Genomic DNA, 22,860 nt, shown 5'->3' on the forward strand with positions numbered 1-22,860 from the left:
TCAGTTTAGTTTAAATAGTATCTGTGCAACCAAATCGACGATAATTGCTAGAAATTAAGTGTCCCCAACTGAGCAAGCCAGAGGCGACAGCGGCAAGGAACCAAAACTCCCTCTGTGACAGAATGGAGAAAAAAACCTTGGGAGAAACCAGGCTCAGTCGGGGGGCCAGTTCTCCTCTGACCAGACGAAACCCGCAGTTCAAAAGTTTATATTTCCATTTTAATTTTGTTGCAATTTCTAACAATAGTAGTATTATGTAGTTAGGTATTTTATTATATTTTAGTTATTTTGTTATGTCTGTCACACGACTGTGTTCCCCTTTCAGGCTTGAACTGATGGTAAAACTAAAGACATTATTAACTGTCTTTACATTTATTTTGAAATATGAAGCTCGCGATTATTGAAAGGGGCGTTACATTGAATGCTTGCGGTGTTCGGCCAATCACAATGCACTGTGCCAGTTGGCCAATCAGAGCAGACTGCACTTGTCGGAAGGAGGGACTTTGTAGAAAACTACGTGTTTGAGAGAGGCGGGGCATAGAGGACCTACAATAATGTACAGTATTTGAAAAATAATGTGTTGTTTTGAACATTAAAGCATGTCAACATATTCTGTTACACCAAATACACAAAATAATGATCTTTAAAAAAGCATCATATGACCCCTTTAAAGATTACATACCATTTCCCCCTTTTGGAATAACACGTGCTAATGAATGAGATAATATAATGAGTGGGAATGTGTTTTAAGAAATATAATACATTTTCAGTTAAAGTTGATTCCAAAAAGTCACTCAGTAGTAGTGTTCTGAATATTACCTACATCTTCAAATAGCAGAACATGGTCAAACTTTATTTTAAGGTCCAATTCTCGCTGTTAATTAACTATTAACTACGACTTTTGTCTCAAACTCCTAATTATTGCTTAGTAAGGTAGTTGTTAAGTTTAGGTATTGGGTAGGATTATGAAGAATACGGTCATGCAGAATACGTGCGTTATAAGTACTAATAAATAGCCAATATACTAGTAATATGCATGCTAATAACTACTTAATAGTGAGAACTAGTCCCTATGCTAAAGTGTTACCCAGAACTTTTATTATAATTACATGTTGACTTGGCATTCGGCAGATTAACCCTTTTTCATTTGGATCAGTAGGTAAAACAAATGTCCCAAAGCAAGCCAGGTCATTTTCTCATTTTATTTCCTCTAAATAAATTACCACAGTAATGATAAATGGGACAAGTATAAGTGAAGATATTAGTATTAATATTACAAGTGTAAATTATATTAAAAGCATACAATTACTGGACAACATTACAATAATTTATCATAACATTAAATACATTATAATAAACATTAATTTTAGGCCTTACCTTGTGTTACTGTTCACTAATTTGCATTATTGTAGTTAAGTAATTAAGCTTTCCAACCAATAGCAGTGGGTTCTCTTTTTCTCATCAATAATGTTTGAATATTTGATTGTTTGATATTTCCAATTAATTACCAATTTCATAGGGGCCTGGTGAATGAAATTAGTACATTTCATGTGCTCCTTTTTATTACATAAATATTAGTTATAAAAAGCAGCATAAAGTTAATTTTAGATTTTATTAGTGCAACTGTTGTGCATGCGCTCTGCATTGTGTCACTAAAAGGTTAAAGGAATAAAATGAAATCAGGCCACATAAGGGGACATTCAGTCCAGTCTGACCGCCAACCTAAAATTAGTTTGACAACCCTGCAAATTTGGGTCTATTGCTCTGCCATCTGCAAACTGAACCCATCTTTACAAAAGCATCCAGACACACTATAAAACACACACACACAGAATGAGTCCAGCTCTGAAACTGAGGTTACCCTGCGCCTAAACACATACACACACACACACACACACACCTGCTTACACGTGCACAGACCTTTCCCTGTCGCAGCACACCCATGCTTCACTGCAGTCTATAATGAAATGCTTATATTTACAGGCACAGTCGAGCATGTCCAACAGAACCCCCCGCAATCTCCCCAAATAAAATCAGTCAAAAATAAATAAATAAAAGGGGTGGCCTTACCAGCCTCAGTGGCTCTTAAAGGGATTTATCAAAATGGAATTGCTGAAATGAAATTTGGATTCCTGGCACTTAAAATATGAGGCAACATTAGGCTGGTGGGTCGCTGGTACAAGCGTGTTCTTGTGTGTCTAGGTGGTGGAATACACAGCGGAGCGCATGCATAAAAGACTAAAGGGAAGAGATGGAAAGAGGGAACGATAGAGATAGACCAAGTGAGAGAAAGTGAAAGAGTGAAAAAAGGGGGGACTCTCATTGGAAATTCAGCTTTTCAACGTCTCCTCTTCTTGCAAGCTTGCCTTTTTTGGAGAGATGGAAGAGGGGGAGAAGTCCCCAGGAAAAGAAGGAAAAGAGGGGAAAAGAATAAAAATCAATAGCGGTTAATAAAACATCAGGTGAGGAGACATAACTAGGTATGACTATTCCTCCACAGCATCCGTGCATGAGTGAACCGGCTGCCATGACGATTAACCAGCCCACGTAGAATGTTCCACCAACAAAAATATCAAGCCCGGGAAAAAACGGAAAGAAGACAGGCAAAAAAGATATAGAAATCTAAAAGTATAGGAAATAAACAGGAAATCAGTGAAAGGCTGGTGGCCTGTGAGCGTTTGTGCGTAAGCACTTCTCTAAGAAAAGTACGGTGTGGAGGAGACAAGTCAAAAATATTATATTCAGTACTATACAAGAGTGCAATAATAATAATAATAATAGTAATTAAAAAAAAACTGCTCCCAGAAATATCTGCATTTAAGAATTTTAAAAAGGTATGATTTTAGAATTTTACAATTAAAAAACAAGTTACAATTAAGCTTCTATTTAAATAATTAAAATTTCTCTACAATATTGAATATATCCCCCAAAAAAAAAAAAAAAAAAAAACAGTACTGTATATGCACATCATGTCCTACACTTTTTTTCTTAAAAACATGCTAAATAGCTTTTAAATACCTTGTCATGCACTGTCATGCAGCTGGCCGCATCCTTCTGCAAGATCTCAGTCACGCCATTGGTCAGCCTCTCATACTTCAGTTTTGGCTCCTCCTCTGTGTCCTCCTCCTGTACAAAAACCCAAACACACCCATTCGTCATTAGTTCATTAGGCACCAGAATATAATAATTATCACACATAATAATTAGTGTATCTTAATAAAAATCAATTGAGCATTTTATTCTGTTACTTTTATTATGGTGAGGATAGTGATATCCTGTAATAATTAAGCATGATATAGCAATGTGAATGGGATCCTGTTTCATGCTACAGTAACATCAGGAAATCCTAAACTTTTTGGTCAGCAGAACCTCTTTAATCTAAATTATTTCCTTGAGGTATCCCTAGAGATTTATTGAGAGAATATTTCAATAATTTGACAACATTCACGGTTCTCTAATTTTGGTCACATGCAGGTAGACAAATAAAATATTTCAAAATATATTTTATATTTTATTAGTAAGTGCTCTATTTTGATTGTTTTTAGAACGATATATTTAAATGTAACATTTATAATGATTTCATTAATCATTAGCTTTCCATCAACTCATGCTATAGCATGTAACAAATTTGAGTGTTGCATTTCAAATCTGACCAACTGTAATAATGTGTGTGCAGTACAATATTAATTACTTTATTAAGATTTAATACATTACAAATGCATTTTAATGTGGGAGGGACAATGACTTTTCTTTCAAATAAATTTATTCAGCAAGAATGCATTAAATTAATCAAAAGTGACCGTGAAGATGTTTTAATGCTACAAAAGAATCCTAAAAAAAAGGAGCTCGGTTTCTACAAAAAGCACAAGTTATCAACATTTATAATGATAAGAAATGTTTCCTGATTACCAAATCGCCATATTAGAATGATTTCAGAAGGAATCTGGAGTAATGGCTGTCATCACAGAAATAAATTACATTTTAAAATATATTTAAATAGAAAACAGTTATTTTAAATTATAATCATATACACTTTTGTAACTATATTTTAGATCAAATAAATGCAGTCTCAGAAGCTTAAGAGACTTCTTTCAAAAACATTAAATAATCTCAACCCCAAACTTTTGAATAGTAGAAGTGGATTTTGGGCCACAAATTCCAGGCACTCCAATGCAAATAAGTAGCTAGCAGAACTACGAATAAGATAAGAGCACAGGCAGACAGTCGGTTTGGGTAGTGTTTCATTTTATCAAACATTTTTTTTTCTTCTCGTCACCAACACCTCCATTGTCCATTTCCTGTTGTGTCCAGATGTGAAATTTCTAATGCCTGAGCATTTGTCATGGTCTACAAAGCCATTACAGACAGGGACGGAGAGACAGAGAGAGGCGGGAAAAAAACCTGACAAAGTTTCTACGCTGGGGAGGGGTGGATAATATCTCTCCTGTTTCATATCCCATAATTTCTTCCTCTTGTTAGTGTTTGCCATCGCCACGTCGATGTGGTGGATGAGTGTTGTGCCTCATTCCCTGCCGCTCCTAATTGGTGCCCTGGGGAGCAGGGGATGAAGGGAAGCCTGTCTTTAATTGCCCCTTTTCTGGAGTGGTGTGACCATCCACACTATCTTCTTTCGCTCATCCCTCATTCTGTCTCTGTCTTTCTAGTTACAAACTTTGCTGGAATGCTATAGTGAAGCATTGGGCCTCAAAACCACAGATTAATGTCAAACCCCGCCAGCATCTTTTCTCATTTCCTCACACTGCGTGACATCATGTTTAGAGGCTGTGGCATGTTTTCTTCAAGCCATGAGATGTGCATTCTTCTTTCATGAGGATAGAAGGGCTTTACGTGGGGTGTCATGAATGCTGTCAAGCTCCAAAAATGTTATACAGTACGAGCTCAGAGGACTCGGAAGGTGTGGTCCATCTGAGAGCACATTTCCACACAGCCTTCAACACATCCATGGTCACATCAGGAAGTGTTAGGGAGAGGTAGACGAGGGGATAGAGACTGTATGGAAGCTTATTTTCGGCATGAAATGAAAAAAAAAGTAATTGAAACTTTCTGAGTTTAGCCTATATCTCAATCTCGACTTTTTTATGAACTCAGAATTACGAGATATAAACTAACTTGCAATTCTGAAAAGAAAAGTCCAAATAGTGAGATATAAACTTGCAATTACAAGAAAAAAGTTAAATTTGAGAGATAAAATGTTGCAATTACCTTTTTTTTTATTTTGTGGCAGAATCAAGCTCCTTTTTTCATTACAATTCTTTTTTCCCAAGTTTAAGTCTCACAATTTGGACTTTTCTTTCAGAATTTCGAGTTAATATCTAAGTTTATGCATCAATCAGAATAATGAAATATAAACTCAGAATTCTAAGAAAAAAAAAAGTCAAAAATGTGAGATAAAAAGTATTATGCCATGATCTGTCTGAATACTCGATTCTGATTGGCTGGCAGGTGTTGATTAAATTCGTTGAACTGCACAGGTAGTTCCAGGTCAGTTTAATCACGTTCTATATTAATACGCTTCCTATAAACATTGGTAACCATAGTAACATACAGTTACAGTTGAATAGTAATACAGACGAAAATAACCGTCATTTTTATCGTTCCGGTCAAATATTGCAGCGCAAATATTATTAACATCTTTAATATGTGAATGCTGGCAAATGACCATGGCATAAACGAGATAATCAACGGCTAGCTGTGCATTAAACGATTTGAATGCACGACGTGGAGGCGAAGAACCTCCCGACGCTCCGACGCTCCCTTACATAATTTGCATAATTCGCTTTTGATAAAAGCATCTGCTAAATGACCAATTGTAAATGTAAATTATTAGGCCTACCTTTTTTTTTTTTTATTCCACGGTGGAAACCAGCTTCTTTTTTTCCTCACATTTCTTTTCTGTAATTGCGGGTTTATATTTCACAATTTCGACTTTTCTTCTTAGAACTACATAAACTGAATATACTCTTATTGAAAATATCAATTGAGAAAAAAGTTGCAAGAAATTGCAAGAAAAACCCACAATTGTTAAATAAAAAATTTACTTGCTAGTGCCATGGAATAAAAAAATAAACATTTAATTGCGACTTTTTCTTAATTCACAATTCTTACTTTTCTTATCAGAAATGCAGGTTTATATCTCACAGTTGAGAAGTTGATTTTTCTCAGAATTGTGAGGATATATTTCAAAATTTGAAGTTTGTATCTCGCAATTATAAAAACTAAATTAAGAATTGTGAACTCAGAATTGCAAGAAAAAAGTCAGAATTGCGAGATAAGTCACGTTATCTTTTTTAATTAATTTTCTTTTTTTTCCACGGCGGAAATAAGCTTACATAAGTCAGAACTCTACAATTATGCACAAAACAAACTGTGGTTTACAGTGAATCCGAAGGAAAATACAATCATGCTCTCCAAGGTGCCTGGGTGCATACAGAAGACAGTTTGTGGACAGGAGATAGGAGAGATTGCTCCACGGACTGAGATTTCATTTACGAGGAGGGCAAGGCTGTTGTTTCCTTCTTTCTGTTTTCATTTTGAATTGAGGACTAGAATGTCTACTTGACATTTCATTCACTGTATCACTTAAAAACAAACTCTATCCTTTTTTCAAAAGTCTCTTCTTGAAACAGCACTCAAGAAATGGACAGTGGCACTGTACACAGAATATGTTACAGCCAAGCTCTGCTCATACGTTTACATACCCCTTGCAGATCGCAAGATAATAATTTCAACAAAATAAGAGGGATCATAAAAACCGACAGTAGCACTGTCCTGTGTCACACAACATATTTTTACATTAAGCATCTGACCTGACCTGAAGGATTTTTCTGAAGAACAGTGGGGTAGTTTAACCGCTCAGGGCAAACAAGGAACAACTATCACAAAGCATAACAGTCATTGATCATCCAGGTATCAACACACAGTATTAAGATTTAAGGGTGTGTAAACTTTTGAACTGCTTAATTTGTGTTTATCCAGTTATTATTTTGGTCTTGTGACTATATGTAAACATCCATTATGTGAAACTGTGTATTTGGGACATTACTACATAAAAAGTAGCATGCAATTTTTATGATTCATCTTATTTTGTTAAAACAATTAGCATCTTGCATAATCTACAAGAGTATGTAAACTTATGAGCAAAACTGTATGTATGATATAGGATTCTTATATTAACATGTGACATAACAAATGGTGACACCTCTAATGTCAAATGTTTTACTGTGAATGTCTCATTACATGTCTGTGCACCCCTGAAAAGCATTGGGACCCAGTATGTACATAATAAAAATAAGTGGAATATGCAAGGTTTTCTCAACTAACTTTACATATATTTATTATTTTAACTATCAGAGTAACCAGAGACAGCAGTTCTAAGCATTTTAACTGTGAACATTTTCCACTAACGTTTGACCAGAAAAAAAAAGTGTCAAAATTGTTTTTAACCATAATTTTAAACATCATATTAATCAAAACCTAACAAAAGTCTTTTGCTTGTGCACTCATTCTTTCAAATAAATGTCACTTACAGTAAATAATTTGTTACCAAATGCATTATTTCAAAATCACAATGGATTCTGCTTCAATTACTGTAATCAAATTGGTAAATTGAACAGTTCTTGATTTTACCTCTGACTCATCTGTGGATTCTTCACTTAGTTTTCTTCCCTGGAAAAAACAAAACAAAAAAAACAACAACTATGAACAAGGCTTATTATTTCTTAAGCTCCCTTCAAGTATACATGCAATGGCAAAGCACTGTTCTACACCCAATATTAAAAATGTAATTACGTTGAAGTCGTACATTTATAGCTTTTCATTTTGCCAGTAAACTTGCTGAAAAAGCTGGTATAAGGTCTAAGATAGTCTGGTTTAAGATGGTCTCCCAGTCTGCCCGGCTGACAAGTGTCCAAAAGCCAGTAAACAGACCAGTATGGGAGAGCAGCTAAAACCAGAAAACGAGTTTAAGGCAAGCTTTTATTTTTTATTTTATTTATTTTTCTTAGCAAGAATAAAAACATTGACAGTGTTAAGCAGTGATATTGGAAAGTGTTAAACTATCGAGTGAGTCTGATAGCTTCAATAACACGACTTCAAAATAGTTAATTTAAAATATAATTTACAACTGCAACCTCAAATAGCCAACACGCATTAAGGATTAAACATACAGAAACATTATATGTATAATCACAGGCTTCTGTCATTTGACAGAATGTTTTCTTCCTTCAGAAACCTACCTGCTCCTCCACTTCCGCCATGATAGAGGCTCCAGATGTGGGATAATAAGGCAGATTTAGTCGTAGTCTACTAATTTAGGGTCTATCAGCAACGTTAATAACATTTATGTACACTTAAATCGGTTATTTTGCACAATAAACCAGCGCAGCTAGTCATACGATACTCATTATTACGGGTACTGGGTCACATGACAAAAACAGGAAACATCGCTAGAGCATCATGGGAGTTGTAGTTTAAGTGCAAGCTTGCGCACGATCTTTTTCTCCGACCTTTTTGTGTTTTAATTTACTTTCGTTATAGTAGCAAACGCATTTTCGTCGACCCCCATATCTTATTAAATAAAATCGTAATTCAACATCTGCATGTGAGCAACAGATTTGAATGTCACGTGCAAATATATTTTGTCTAGCCTATATAAATCAGCTGACCCTACAGAATCACTGTTATCTACCTTCATCTTTTTGCTTGTTCTAATACGTCAGTAAAGAAGAGGACGTGTGATGAGATGTAATTTGACATTGTTAGATTTATAACAGACAGACTGCTATAGAACAGGATCATCTGAGACAGGCTGTCAATGTGTCTCATATGTTTATGCTGATATGGCTGGCGGGACGAGCTTTGTTCTTACTATATACAGGTAATGAGTTGGGATATCAGCTCCATTCACTTACGTTTGGAGCTTATTCAGCAATTATTAAAATTTGTTGGGCAAAAATTATGCAAATTAGCTAATGCACATCAAATATCCATAGAACAGTATTTTAATGTTTGCATAATAAATGTTGGTCATATACAATTACATCAAAACCAACACTGCATCAATAATGAGGACTTACATCAGCTCAAAAGAAAAAGTGGAACAGATATTTAGCATAGCTTGCAGCAGTGAAATCTTTTTATTCCCCTTCTGACCCTAAACATCAAAGCATAAGTTAAATATGATCTAATTTCACTGTGCAATTTATCTCTAATGCCCACTGCAGTGGGCAAAAGCTCTTTAAATAGTTGAACAGCTGGGGTCATTGCATCTCTGCCACATGTATAGGTTCACGTTCTAATAATTTATGAGAAATGACCTACTGCGCCTCTGCTTATTGCTTTATTGGCTCAAGCCTTATAATGCTTCGGGCTGTTTTTAAATTATTCACTGATAATGTCCTATCCATTTTTTATTTTTTATTTTTTACTACATGCTTTTTACACATCTTATGTTTTTCAGTGGTTTGGCTGTTGTTTGCTCATTCTCTCTATAAACAGGTCATATTGAAGAGAATTGTTTTTTTTCTCTCTCTCTCAAAACAGTTACATGATTACAAACAGTTACATTCTCAATTGTTGGAAATTATTTAGTTCTAGCTTAAAAAAAAAAAGATAATATTGATCATAATATAAAAACATAATTATTTACCATTAAATAAAATACAATGAAGTAAAATAAAATGAAATAAAATAAAACATCTTTAATCATTTTCTTTTGGCAAGGAACCGAAAATAAACAGAAATTTAAAAAATAAAACAGCATACTGTACATCATAGTAGGCCTAATTATTTTTGAGATCAGAAATTGTACAGAATAAACTGAAATTTGAAAATAAAATAGCACATATTTAATAAATATTTTTGGGTAACAGAAATTGTAATTAATAAACCAAAATTTGGATAAGAAAAATAAAATTTAATTAAAATAATAGTACATATTTAATGAATATTTTTGGGGAACCAAAATTGTACAAAATAAACCAAAATTTGCACAAATAAAATACATCTTTAATATTTATTTCTTTTAAAATATTTATTATATATAACATTTAATATATATACAGTGGGGCAAAAAAATATTTAGTCAGCCACCAATTGTGCAAGTTCTCCCACTTAAAAAGATGAGAGAGGCCTGTAATTTTCATCATAGGTATACCTCAACTATGAGAGACAAAATGAGAAAAAAAAAAAAATCCAGAAAAATCACATTGTAGGATTTTTAAAGAATTTATTCCACCAAATTATGGTGGAAAATAAGTATTTGATCAATAACAAAATTTCATCTCAATACTTTGTTATATACCCTTTGTTGGCAATGACAGAGGTCAAACGTTTTCTGTAAGTCTTCACAAGGTTTTCACACACTGTTGCTGGTATTTTGGCCCATTCCTCCATGCAGATCTCCTCTAGAGCAGTAATGTTTTGGGGCTGTCGCTGGGCAACACGGACTCCAAAGATTTTCGATGGGGTTGAGATCTGGAGACTGACTAGGCCACTCCAGGACCTTGAAATACTTCTTACGAAGCCACTCCTTCATTGCCCGGGCGGTGTGTTTGTGATCATTGTCATGCTGAAAGACCCAGCCACGTTTCATCTTCAATGCCCTTGCTGATGGAAGGAGGTTTTCACTCAAAATCTCACAATATATGGCCCCATTCATTCTTTCGTTTACACGGATCAGTCGTCCTGGTCCCTTTGCAGAAAAACAGCCCCAAAGCATGATGTTTCCACCCCCATGATTCAGAGTAGGTATGGTGTTCTTTGGATGCAACTCAGCATTCTTTGAGTTTTTACCAAAAAGTTATATTTTCTAATAATTGCTCCCACAGTAGATTTCTTCACACCAAGCTGCTTACCTATTGCAGATTCAGTCTTCCCAGCCTGGTGCAGGTCTACAATTTTGTTTCTGGTGTCCTTTGACAGCTCTTTGGTCTTGGCCATGGTGGAGTTTGGAGTTGGACTGTTTGAGGTTGTGGACAGGTGTCTTTTATACTGATAACGAGTTCAAACAGATGCCATTAATACAGGTAACGAGTGGAGGACAGAGGAGCCTCTTAAAGAAGAAGTTACAGGTCTTTGAGAGCCAGAAATCTTGCTTGATTGTAGGTGACCAAATACTTATTTTACCGAGGAATTTACCAATTAATTCTTTAAAAATCCTACAATGTGATTTTCTGGATTTTGTTTTTCTCATTTTGTCTCTCATAGTTGAGATATACCTATCTTTTTAAGTGGGAGAACTTGCACAATTGGTGGCTGACTAAATACTTTTTTGCCCCACTTAGGAAAATAAGTATTTGAACACCCTGCTATTTTGCAAGTTCTCCCACTTCTGAAATTGTCATCGTAGGTGCATGTCCACTGTGAGAGGCATAATCTAAAAAAAAAAATCCAGAAATCACAATGTATGATTTTTTAACTATTTATTTGTATGATACAGCTGCAAATAAGTATTTGAACACCTGTCTATCAGCTAGAATTCTGACCCTCAAAGACCTGTTAGTCTGCCTTTAAAATGTCCACCTCCACTCCATTTATTATCCTAAATTAGATGCACCTGTTTGAGGTTGTTAGCTGCATAAAGACACCTGTCCACCCCATACAATCAGTAAGAATCCAACTACTAACATGGCCAAGACCAAAGAGCTGTCCAAAGACACTAGAGACAAAATTGTACACCTCCACAATGCTGGAAAGAGCTACAGGGAAATTGCCAAGCAGCTTGGTGAAAAAAGGTCCACTGTTGGAGCAATCATTAGAAAATGGAAGAAGCTAAACATGACTGTCAATCTCCCTCGGACTGGGGCTCCATGCAAGATCTCACCTCGTGGGGTCTCAATGATCCTAAGAAAGGTGAGAAATCGGCCCAGAACTACACGGGAGGAGCTGGTCAATGACCTGAAAAGAGCTGGGACCACCGTTTCCAAGGTTACTGTTGGTAATACACTAAGGCGTCATGGTTTGAAATCATGCATGGCACGGAAGGTTCCCCTGCTTAAACCAGCACATGTCCAGGCCCGACTTAAGTTTGCCAATGACCATTTGGATGATCCAGAGGAGTCATGGGAGAAAGTCATGTGGTCAGATGAGACCAAAATAGAACTTTTGGTCATAATTCCACTAAACGTGTTTGGAGGAAGAAGAATGATGAGTACCATCCCAAGAACACCATCCCTACTGTGAAGCATGGGGTGGTAGCATCATGCTTTGGGGTGTTTTTCTGCACATGGGACAGGCGACTGCACTGTATTAAGGAGAGGATGACCGGGGCCATGTATTGCGAGATTTTGGGGAACAACCTCCTTCCCTCAGTTAGAGCATTGAAGATGGGTCGAGGCTGGGTCTTCCAACATGACAATGACCCGAAGCACACAGCCAGGATAACCAAGGAGTGGCTCTGTAAGAAGCATATCAAGGTTCTGGCGTGGCCTAGCCAGTCTCAGACCTAAACCCAATAGAGAATCTTTGGAGGAGCTCAAACTCTGTGTTTCTCAGCGACAGGCCAGAAACCTGACTGATCTAGAGAAGATCTGTGAGAAGGAGGGCCAAAATCCCTCCTGCAGTGTGTGCAAACCTGGTGAAAAACTACAGGAAACGTTTGACCTCTGTAATTGCAAACAAAGGCTACTGTACCAAATATTAACATTGATTTTCTCAGGTGTTCAAATACTTATTTGCAGCTGTATCATACAAATAAATAGTTAAAAAAATCATACATTGTGATTTCTGAATTTTTTTTTTTAGATTATGTCTCTCACAGACATGCACCTACGATGACAATTTCAGACCCCTCCATGATTTCTAAGTGGGAGAACTTGCAGAATAGCAGGGTGTTCAAATACTTATTTTCCTCACTGTATATATATATATATATATAGACCTCCCCAACTCAAAATTTTCCAGTGACTGATTACATCTAAATTTTTCCATTGGCCTAACTGAATTTCTGCGAATTGATTTTTTTCAATTGTGGTCTGTTAGCATTGGCTCAATGAGAAATAATATGTTGAGCCAATTGGAAAAACATTAAATCTACCAAACCATGTTATTGGCCCAATTAAATATTTTAAATAGTAGTAGCATACTTTTTTTGTTTTACCTAATCTAAAAATGTATATTGGCAAATTTATATTGCTAAAGCAACCTTACTGAATTTTTTTATTCACCATTGTCCCAAAAGAAAATGATTAAAAAAAAACAAAAAAACATGATGATACACTGAAAACGGACACATTTTAATAAATTTTTAATAAAATCTACAACAATATTGTAAAAATACCTTACAATGATAAATACACTGTAAACCTTACAAAATCATGCATTTTAATTCTCATAAGATACACAAAGCTGATGAATTGCACTTTAAACATTAAAGTGCATTCACAAACATGCAAAAATATCAAAAACACCATAAAATGTAATAATTTATCTGAGGTTACTTCAACCAGTATTTAGTGTAATGTCACCTGAATATTACCATTCTCACAAAAGGTACTCTGAGCTCACCAAGGTGAAAAACAAGTACACTTCCATAATGTACTTAAAGTGCTCTATTTTCGTGAACTAATTTTGTACTTAATATAGTAAAAATGATTCTTTAGTGCTTCTTAAGATAAACTTAAGGTCATCTAAGTGTACTCAACTGTGCTATTTTGAGACACCATGAATATGAACGAAAATGCACTTTTAACATACTATCTCTGCATTTAAAAAATGTATTCAGTCACCACTTGTAGTACACTTGAGTGTACTATGAAAGATGGGTTCAAGACCTTCAGATAAAATTAGTACAATGTATTTTTTTTTTGTTTGGGGGTAATTTTTGGGAAGCAGTTTGTTGAGTCAATGTTTATTTTTCAGTTTCCACAATTTTTCAAAATGTAAATTTTTTACAGTGTATATATATATATGTATATATTTGAACAAAATGAGTCAAACAATGACATTATGATTAGTTCAGGCTTAACTAGGCTACTCTGTACATCACACATCTTCAATATGTGTCCTAATAACACAATGTGCAGCCAATCTCCTCCTATATTACTGCACTCATCCTTCCTGAGTAAAAAAAGTCTCTTCCTCAAGTGAGAGCCGTTCTCCTAGGAAGTGACCTTTAAGTTCCATTTGGTGCGGAGGTCATTGTGGTGTCTCATCTGACACACTCAGATCCACACGCACTCACTCACTCACTCACTCACACACACACACACACACACACACACACACACACCTATCTCAGCCCCTCACCCCCGGCTTGAATCTTTCAGCCTCCTGAACCTGCTTTCGACACAATGCCATCACAGCACATTATTTATTAATATCTCTGTTGTTGTATGCTTGATTTTGACCTGTCTTCTGAATGGCTTTGGTTTCTACTAATGTTCTATGGCACAAACATAAGTTACATTATCGTTTGAGAAGCAGATAAAGAAGTCACATGTTGCCTATTGTTTTCCAGTAAAAATTTAAAATAGACAAGTTTTCCATTGTTTTCCAGTAAAAGTTTAAAATGAGGGGCAAGTCATTATGCTGTATGGCTTTTGTTTGAAGTGATTCTACTGTAAAAAGATTGATGGGTAAAGGTCTCCTTCCGGCTTTGATACTGCCACGTCTTCCACGGACTGTGAGATTGTGATTCACTTTCTCCAGACCTTTGCCATGGTCAGCGAGGGGACATGAGGTGAGAAAGAGATCACAACGGGACAAGTGTAGACCTGTCTCTCTCACTCTGTCTTGTCTTGCCCTCTGTAAACCACTTCCCCCCTCTCTCTTTCTTTCTTAAAGTCTCTCTCTACACAATATCTAACCTGCCCCCCATCTCCTCTCCTCTCCCTCCAGATCGATCATGGCATGCTGGTGCAGTCTGACGTGGGCAGGGGGGCGAGTGGGGAGTGCTGGCCCTTCCTCTCACCCTCATCACCCTCTCTATCCCCCACCGAGGCCGGAGAAGAAAGCCCTGCTGGGAATACAATCAACACATTCTACCTTAGATCTTAGCCAATTCAGCTGACTCCATAATCCATGATTTTTTTGTTGTAGTTATCTGAGAATCAAGATACTTGTAGAATTTACTGCAGTTCCCGCAATAGATGCATATAGAGTGCTGTGTTGATTACATGTTTTGTAGGCCTGTAAATTACCATCACCCTGGTTCCCTCGACAAAAACACAGTAGGATTTTCCTATTGGGAAATGGATCTTTACAAAAAATAATGTTTTGTTCTTAATAAAAACCCTTGTTCTTCAACCAAAAACCCATTGGATTCAGGATGATGGAACCAGAAGTCCTAAAATGCTTACCATTTCAAGGGTTTGGCCTACAAAAATATGTCATCACTGCAGCATTATTTATTATTTATTAAAGAATATTTTAACAAAACTATTTTTAAAAAATCTGTTTATTAATATTTTAAAAATTAATCTGCAAAAAAGGTTATTTGGTGCAACCAACAAATATTCAACATAAAAAAACATAAAACAGGAAATTATTATATCACAGACCAACTCAATAAGTCTCTTAAAATTAATAATTTTTTATAATGAAAAGGCAAATTGTCACGAAATTTAATAGAAATTCTCAGTATTAAAAAAAAAAAAACTAAATTATCTTGAAAAATACATTGAAAGACTTTCTTGAAAATAATGATTAAGCTGCATAAAGATGTGTATAAAGTTGTAAGGAAAATACATTATTTTATACAATATTTTCATTAAATATTTAAGTCATCAAAATTGAAAGTTTAAAAAAAAAAATGCATACAAATTTTTCAAAACCACACAACATGTTTTTTTTTTTTTTAATCACATAACATGTCTCTTATTTGTCACTGACCCACTTATAAGATTTAAGTACATTTGTGGAACAGTTTCCCTAAAAACCTCTTTTTATTCTGTACCCAGAATAAGGACATCAAGAGTAAGCAAACTGCCATTGTTTTCTAGTCCATTTAATTCTGATATCATATATAATTAGACCTATTTAGTTCAAACTCATATTTTCCTATTAATTGACCATACTATATTTATTCCTTAATCAAGTTCACAAAGTGCTTGTCTCTTAAGTAATGAACACCCTTCATTTTATGCCTCACGTTAAACTGCATGCTTACTTTTTGATTAAGCAAGCTATTTTATATTCATGACCAAACCATAAATCAAAAACAAGCCTCTTCGTTACATCTGTGGCACCGAAGGGAGACTAATTTTCCACGAAAAGAGGACTAATATGGTACATAATTCTCATTTAATGTGGGAATTGGGCCTGAACTGCACAATTATCTCCCAACGGAGAAAGACAATGTCTTATTTCACTTACAGAGCTATTCCCTATAATTAGGATGCACCCCTGCATCAGAGCTGGCCCAATGCCCTCAGTGGCAATTAGTATTTATTACACAGTTAATGACCATGACATGTAAAACTCAGTGAAGTGGTAAATTTAGAGCAGTCAGCGGTACTCAGTGGCTTGCTGCTAAATGTCGGGGAGTAGCTATTTGCCAAAGTGTCCTACCTGTGTCACGACTGAATTAATGTCCAAGCATCTCATGAACGCACAAAGAAAAAATCTAATCAAATGGGCTAATATTAACAATCCCACTTTATTTTTTTCATCGTCCCTCTCACTTTTACTGTAATAACAAACACATTATTTTTCTTTTCATTTTTTATTGCTTACTAAATAGGCAAATGCAAACAAATGAACATAAAATTGTACAAATGAGTTGCCTGTAATTAGTCAAAGTAGGTGTTGAAGGGGTTTTCATTTATTGAAATTGAACCCTTCTTCTCTGTCTTTTTCCCTATGATTCACTAATGCACTGTCACCAAGCTTAGGATATTTTTTTTCTTTACAATCTACTTAGCAATGATTTATTGATCGTGGCCTCTTCCTTCATACTGAATTAGCAGGCCTTTTGGAAAATCACATTTTCTCACCTCTTGTGTGTGTGAACCTGGATGGGGGTTGACTTTGTGAATAGAAATTCACTTGGTGTTTTGGTTGAGAGCCAGTCCTGCACAATTTATCAACATTTTACAATTTTATTTAGTACTATTGAGCAGTATTAATATTAAAGTTACCTTTTACAGTGCAATAGGCTCCAACCAAAAATTTTGCTCAGGAACATCTTTAAAAACAATCTTATTATGAAAGTACATTGCAAGAAAAAAAAACAGTACGTTTACAGTAAAATGCTGGCAGCAGGGTTGCCAGCCAGTTACTGTATGATAATTAGTTATATAATTACTGTAGATAGAGGTAAATACTATTTTTAAAAATAATTTATCAATATAATGCTGTATTTCTTTTTTTTACACTAAATTACTTGATTGTCTGAATTTACTATATGTGACCCTGGACCACAAAACCAGTCTTAAGTCACTGGGGTATATTTGTAGCAATAGCCAAAAATACATTGTATGGGTCAAAATCATTGATTTTTCTTTTATGCCAAAAATCATTAGGACATTAAGTAAAGATCATGTTCCTTGAAGATATTTTGTAAATATCCTACTGTAAATATATCAAAACTTAATTTTTGATTAATAATATGCATTGCTAAGAACTTAATTTGGACAACTTTAAAGGTGATTTTCTCAATATTTCTTTGCACCCTCAGATTCCAGATTTTCAAATAGTTGTATCTCGGCCAAATATTGTCCAATCATAACAAACCATACATCAATTGAAAGCTTATTTATTCAGCTTTCAGATATCAATTTTGAAAAATTTACCCTTTAGACTGGTTTTGTGGTCCAGGGTCACATATATTTGGAAGAAATACAGCATAAAACATAGTACATCCAGTGTATTTTTCTGATTGCTTAATGTTAATAACTGGCAGGTGAAATTTAAACGTAATTATCTCATAGAACACTTTTAAATGTTGTTTCAATTGTTTGTAGGTAAATTTTTGCATAATCTAGCAATCTTTTTGTACTCTTTTTCTGCAGTAGACCTATCACATTTCTGTTTTACAGAGTGAAAAAACTTGACAAATTAAAAAGGACAGATTCAAAAGACTCATTCATTCAAAAGCAAACAAACAAAAGTGCATGTGAGAGGATTGCTGAATATTGTTGAGGAAATGCTTCTCAGGTTGGTATGCAGGCATTCGTCTGCCAAGTTTGCATCATGGCAGGATCGCTCAACAGGAGTTTGTAGATAAATACTGAAATTGGCTTTGCGAATCGATGCCCCCCCCCCTCACCACGCAAGAGATGATGCTATAGGCGGCCATAGTTGCTACAGTTTTCTGAATGTGTTTTAGTTGCTGCTCTTAGGGTGGTTGATACTAACCCAGATCAACAGGGCCACTCTCCATGATACTCTGGAGTTTAGGTAAGACTTAGGTCCCTCTTAACTATGTGGGTTCCCTTTCGATACTTCACTCGTACTGCGTCTTACTAGACGCATATGGGGAAAACTCCTTTTTCACCGATAACTGAAACCTTTTTTTAATAGCGCAGTGTTACTGCACGGCCGTTGGTTCGTGCAGTGCTTTAAAGACGAACCAATGGCTCGGCAGCGGTGCCCGCCAAAGCCCGCCAGAATGGGCGGGGCATCTGGCTATATAATGAATGAATGAATGAATGAAGCATTTATATAGTGCTTTATTGTGTATTACACCCAAAGCGCTTTACAATCATGTGGGGGGGGGGTCTCTCCTCAACCACCACCAGTGTGCAGCATCCACTTGGATGATGTGACGGCAGCCACAGGACAACGGCGCCAGTGCGCTCACCGCACACCAGCTACAGGTGGAGAGGAGAGAGAGATAGAGCCAATCAAGTGGATGGGGATTATTAGGAGGCCATGATTGACAAGGGCCAGAGGAGGGAATTTGGCCAGGACACCGGGGTTACACCCCTACTCTTTACGATGAGTGTCATGGGACTTTTAATGACCACAGAGAGTTAGGACCTCGGTTTAACGTCTCATCCGAAAGATGGATATATAAGCAGCCGCATCGCCATAGGATCCTCAGATTTCTTCTCCTTCACTTCGCTGATCTACGAGACTTGAAGCCCTACTTGCCGTTGACCAGCCTCTGCAGCGGATCAAGATCCTCTGGCTCGACTGATCTCCCCGCTGACTCACCGCTCTCTAGCTGCTTCAGCGCCCATAGCAGCCACGGTCTCACGGTCCCCTGCTGCCATCTGGCGAACGCTCGAAAGAGCAAATTTCGAAGAGCAAATTTCTCGCCGTTGTTTCAAATGCCACACCGTTTCTGTCGCTTGTGCAAGGCTGACGGTTACGGCGACTGGGCTTCATGCTTGGGCGCTGCCCACACTGAAACTGCACTCACTGAGACGGAATGTCCTCATTGCGAGGATATGAGTCTCGCCTCTCTGCACTCAATTTTCAGAGAGCGACTCCGCCCCTCGCGCCCTCCCTCTTCCTTCCTCCCAGGAACCTGTGAGGAGAAAGCAGCGGGGCAGAGGATGCAAGCGCGCCGAAATGAGTGAGCTTACGCCGGCTCAGACCCCGCATACCTCACTCTCTCCCACGAGAGAGGTTCTGCCCGTCTTTTTCTCCCGTCCAGACCAGCGTCCCTCTGCGGCTTCCCTGGTCTCGTTTGGGGGAAGTGAAGACGAGGTCCTGGATGACAGCATGTCACTGGCTGCATCAGACGCTGAGGAGCTGTCGGGCTCTGTTGGTGACCCTGCCCTCCTTTAGTCTGTGGTGCCCAGCAAGCCCAAGCAGAGCACGGACGCCGAACTGCTCCTGTCTAAGGCTGTGGATGAGCTGGGTTTGGAGTGGTCTCCACCGGAGGAGCCCACTTGCAGCCACCTGGATGAGTGGTTCCTGTCGGGACACCGTCAGGCCCCTCGTCAGCGAGCCTCGCCGTTCTTCCCAGAAGTCCATGAAGAACTGACCAGGTCATGGCGCGCACCCTACTCGGCCCGCCTGCATGCTTCTTCTTCGTCCGCCCTCACCTCCGTTGATGGCGCTGAAGAAAAAGTGTACGAGAGGATGCCTCCTCTCGATGAGTCGGTGGCCGTGCATCTTTGCCCACCCATCGGTTGGACGGCTAAGGCTGCCCACCCGTCCAAGCCCTGTAAGACGACTTTAGCGCTCGCTCGACACGCTTACTCATCGGCTGGACAGGCGGCCTCTGCGCTTCATTCCATGGTGGTCCTCCAGGTGTTTCAGGCCAAACTCCTCTGAGAGACTGGCCTAGACCCCACAGCATTCAGGGAGCTGCGCAGTGCGACCGACCTGGCTTTACACGCCACCAAAACCATGGCCCAGGCGATAGGCAGGTCCATGGCCAGCTTAGTGGTGCTCGAGCGCCACCTGTGGTTGACGCTGATGGAGATAAAGGATGCGGACAAGGTCCCCTTCCTGGACTCACCAGTCTCCCCCACCGGCCTGTTTGGACCCGCTGTGGAAAGGTTCGAAGAGCGCTTCACAGCGGCACAGAAGTCGTCCCAGGCAATGCAACACTTCCTGCCAAAGCGCTCCAGCTCTGCAGATGGCTCGAGTCATCCCAGATTAGCACCAACTCCCCAGCTCGCGAAGACTGTACCATCGGCTCCCCAGCTGGAGCCCAAGCCCAAGCCAGAGCCCCGAGATCGTTTTCGTTTGGCTAGACACCGTCCGCCTCCTAAGCGCCAGGGACCCCGGCCCAAGATTGTGCTGGACCAGGTGCCCAAGGTGTCATCCTGATCTGTGGGACAGGAAGAGGAGGGGGCTAAGTCCCTCGGTTGTCAGACCACCCCCCAAGCTGCCTCGGTTGAACCTCCAAGCACCCTGTCCAGTTACGGGTGCCGAGGGCGATGTGTTTTCGGCAGTAACTGGGCCTCTTCAAGCGCCCAAACCACCTGCCACTGTGATAGCGGAACAAATAAAACACAAACATTCTCAAAAAGAGAGCAAATTTCCTCTTCCACACAATACAAGTGGCATGTCCCCGCACGGTGGGGTCAAACCACTCAAGTCAATCCAACCCCTTGTCACACAGGCCGAGGCCTGGCAGGCCATCCCCAGAGTGTCAGATTGGGTGATGGGGATAATAAAACGAGGTTACTCACTGCAGTTCGCTCGAAGACCCCGCGCTTCAGCAAAGACGCACACGTCCTGCGCTCCAAGGTGATGACTTTTCTGGCAAAGGGCGCCGTAGAAACGGTCCCTCCAGCTCAGAGTGAGTCAGGCTTCTACAGCTGTTACTTCCTCGTCCCCAAAAAGGATGGTCCCCATCCTCGATCTCAGGCTCCTGAATCGCTCTCTCATGAGACGGTCATTCAGGATGATTTCATTGAAACAGATCCTCTCGCAAATATGCCCAGAGGACTGGTTCTTTTCTCTGGACCTTAAAGACTTACTTTCACATCCAGATAGCCCCCCATCACAGGTCATTCTTGAGATTTGCCTTTGAGGTTGTGGCTTATCAATACACGGTCCTGCCATTTGGGCTGTCCCTGGCTCCCCACACTTTTACAAAGTGCATGGACGCGGCTCTTTCCCCTCTGAGACAGATGGGAATCCGCATTCTCAACTACCTCGACGACTGGCTCGTTCTCGCCCAGTCAGAGGTGGAACTGCTGTCGCACAGGTCCCTCCTTCTCAGCCACTTAGAGCGCCTGGGACTCAGGGTCAACTTTGCCAAGAGCACACTGTCCCCCAGCCAACGAATATCGTTCCTGGGAACAGTGTTCAACTCAGCCCAAAAGCGGCAGTCATGCCAGAGTGCACTCTGGCCATACAGCGTCTCGCGGCCTCCTTCACGACAGGAGCCTCTCGCCCCCTCAAAGCATTTCAGAAGATGCTTGGCCTCATGGCCTCTGCGTCTCCAGTATTACAGCTGGGCCTGCTTCAGCGCTGGCTGAAACTGAGGGTTCCATTCGATGCCTGGCGTCATGAACGCCTGCGAATCAAGGTGAACCAGGCCTGCTTGACAGCCCTGAGCCCTTGGAAGTGTCATCAGTGGATGGAACAGGGTGTGCCCTTGGAAGTGGTTTGCAGGAGAAAGGTGGTCTCAACATATGTGTCCAACACGGGTTGGGGAGCTCTGTGCGAGGGCCGACCAGCCTGAAGCCTGTGGTCGGTGGAGGAAGGAAGTCTCCACATCAACTGCCTGGAAATGCTGGCAGTGTGTCAAGCCCTTCATACCTTCATACCAGACCTAAAGGGGCACCACGTTCTGGTCCGTTCGGACAGCATGACCATGGTAGCCTACATAAATCACCAAGGGGGGCTCTCCTCGAGGCGCCTCCTCCTTCTAGTGGAGAACCAGGGTGCAGACATGCTGTCATGGAGCAACGTCCCCTCAGAGGAGTGTGGACGCTCCATCCGAAGTGGTTCAGGAGATCTGGGACATGGATGCGTTGGCCCACGACTGGTCCAACCTCCTCCTTTAAGCTTTTCCCCCAATCGCTCTGATCCCGCAGGTCATCAGACGAATCAGGGAACACAGACACAAAGTTCTTTTAGTGGCCCCGCTCTGGAGGAACCAGCATTGGTTCTCAGAGCTGTCTCAGCTGCTCACCGCAGCCCCTTGGCCCATTCCCCTGAGACGGGATCTCCTCTCTCAAGCGAACAGAAAGTTGTGGCATCGCCCGCCCGAGCTGTGGGCTCTGCACCTTTGGCCTCTCGATGGGAGCTCACGGACCTCCCCGAGAGTGTTCAAAACACAATCACTCAGGCTAGAGCCCTGTCTACAAGACGTCTCTACGCCCTTAAATGGTCTGTCTTTTCTGCCTGGTGCTCAACCCGCAGCGCAGACCTATTTTCCTGTGACATATCGCTGATATTGTCCTTCCTGCAAGAGCTGCTGGACAAGGGGCGCTGCCCTTCCACACTCAAGGTCTATGTTGCAGCTATAGCAGCCTCGCACGCTCC

The 22,860-nt window shown here is 39.4% G+C and overlaps 1 protein-coding gene across 2 annotated transcripts in view; it reads right to left on the reverse strand.

The window, feature by feature from the left end:
* Positions 1 to 8,457, reverse strand: part of vps41 (VPS41 subunit of HOPS complex) — a 35,553-nt gene extending 27,096 nt beyond the window's left edge. For both annotated transcript variants that reach the window (XM_058765055.1, XM_058765054.1), the window contains exons 1-3: positions 8,256 to 8,457; positions 7,648 to 7,686; positions 3,019 to 3,126 (exon numbers count right to left, since the gene is read on the reverse strand). In XM_058765055.1, the coding sequence (XP_058621038.1) occupies positions 3,019 to 3,126; positions 7,648 to 7,686; positions 8,256 to 8,276 (168 nt within the window). In that variant the 5' untranslated portion in view covers positions 8,277 to 8,457. The remainder of the gene's footprint in view (positions 1 to 3,018; positions 3,127 to 7,647; positions 7,687 to 8,255) is intronic.
* Positions 8,458 to 22,860: the final 14,403 nt, after the last annotated feature.

The sequence above is a fragment of the Onychostoma macrolepis genome, chromosome 24, assembly GCF_012432095.1.
Source record: "Onychostoma macrolepis isolate SWU-2019 chromosome 24, ASM1243209v1, whole genome shotgun sequence".
Classification (NCBI taxonomy): Eukaryota; Metazoa; Chordata; class Actinopteri; order Cypriniformes; family Cyprinidae; genus Onychostoma; species Onychostoma macrolepis.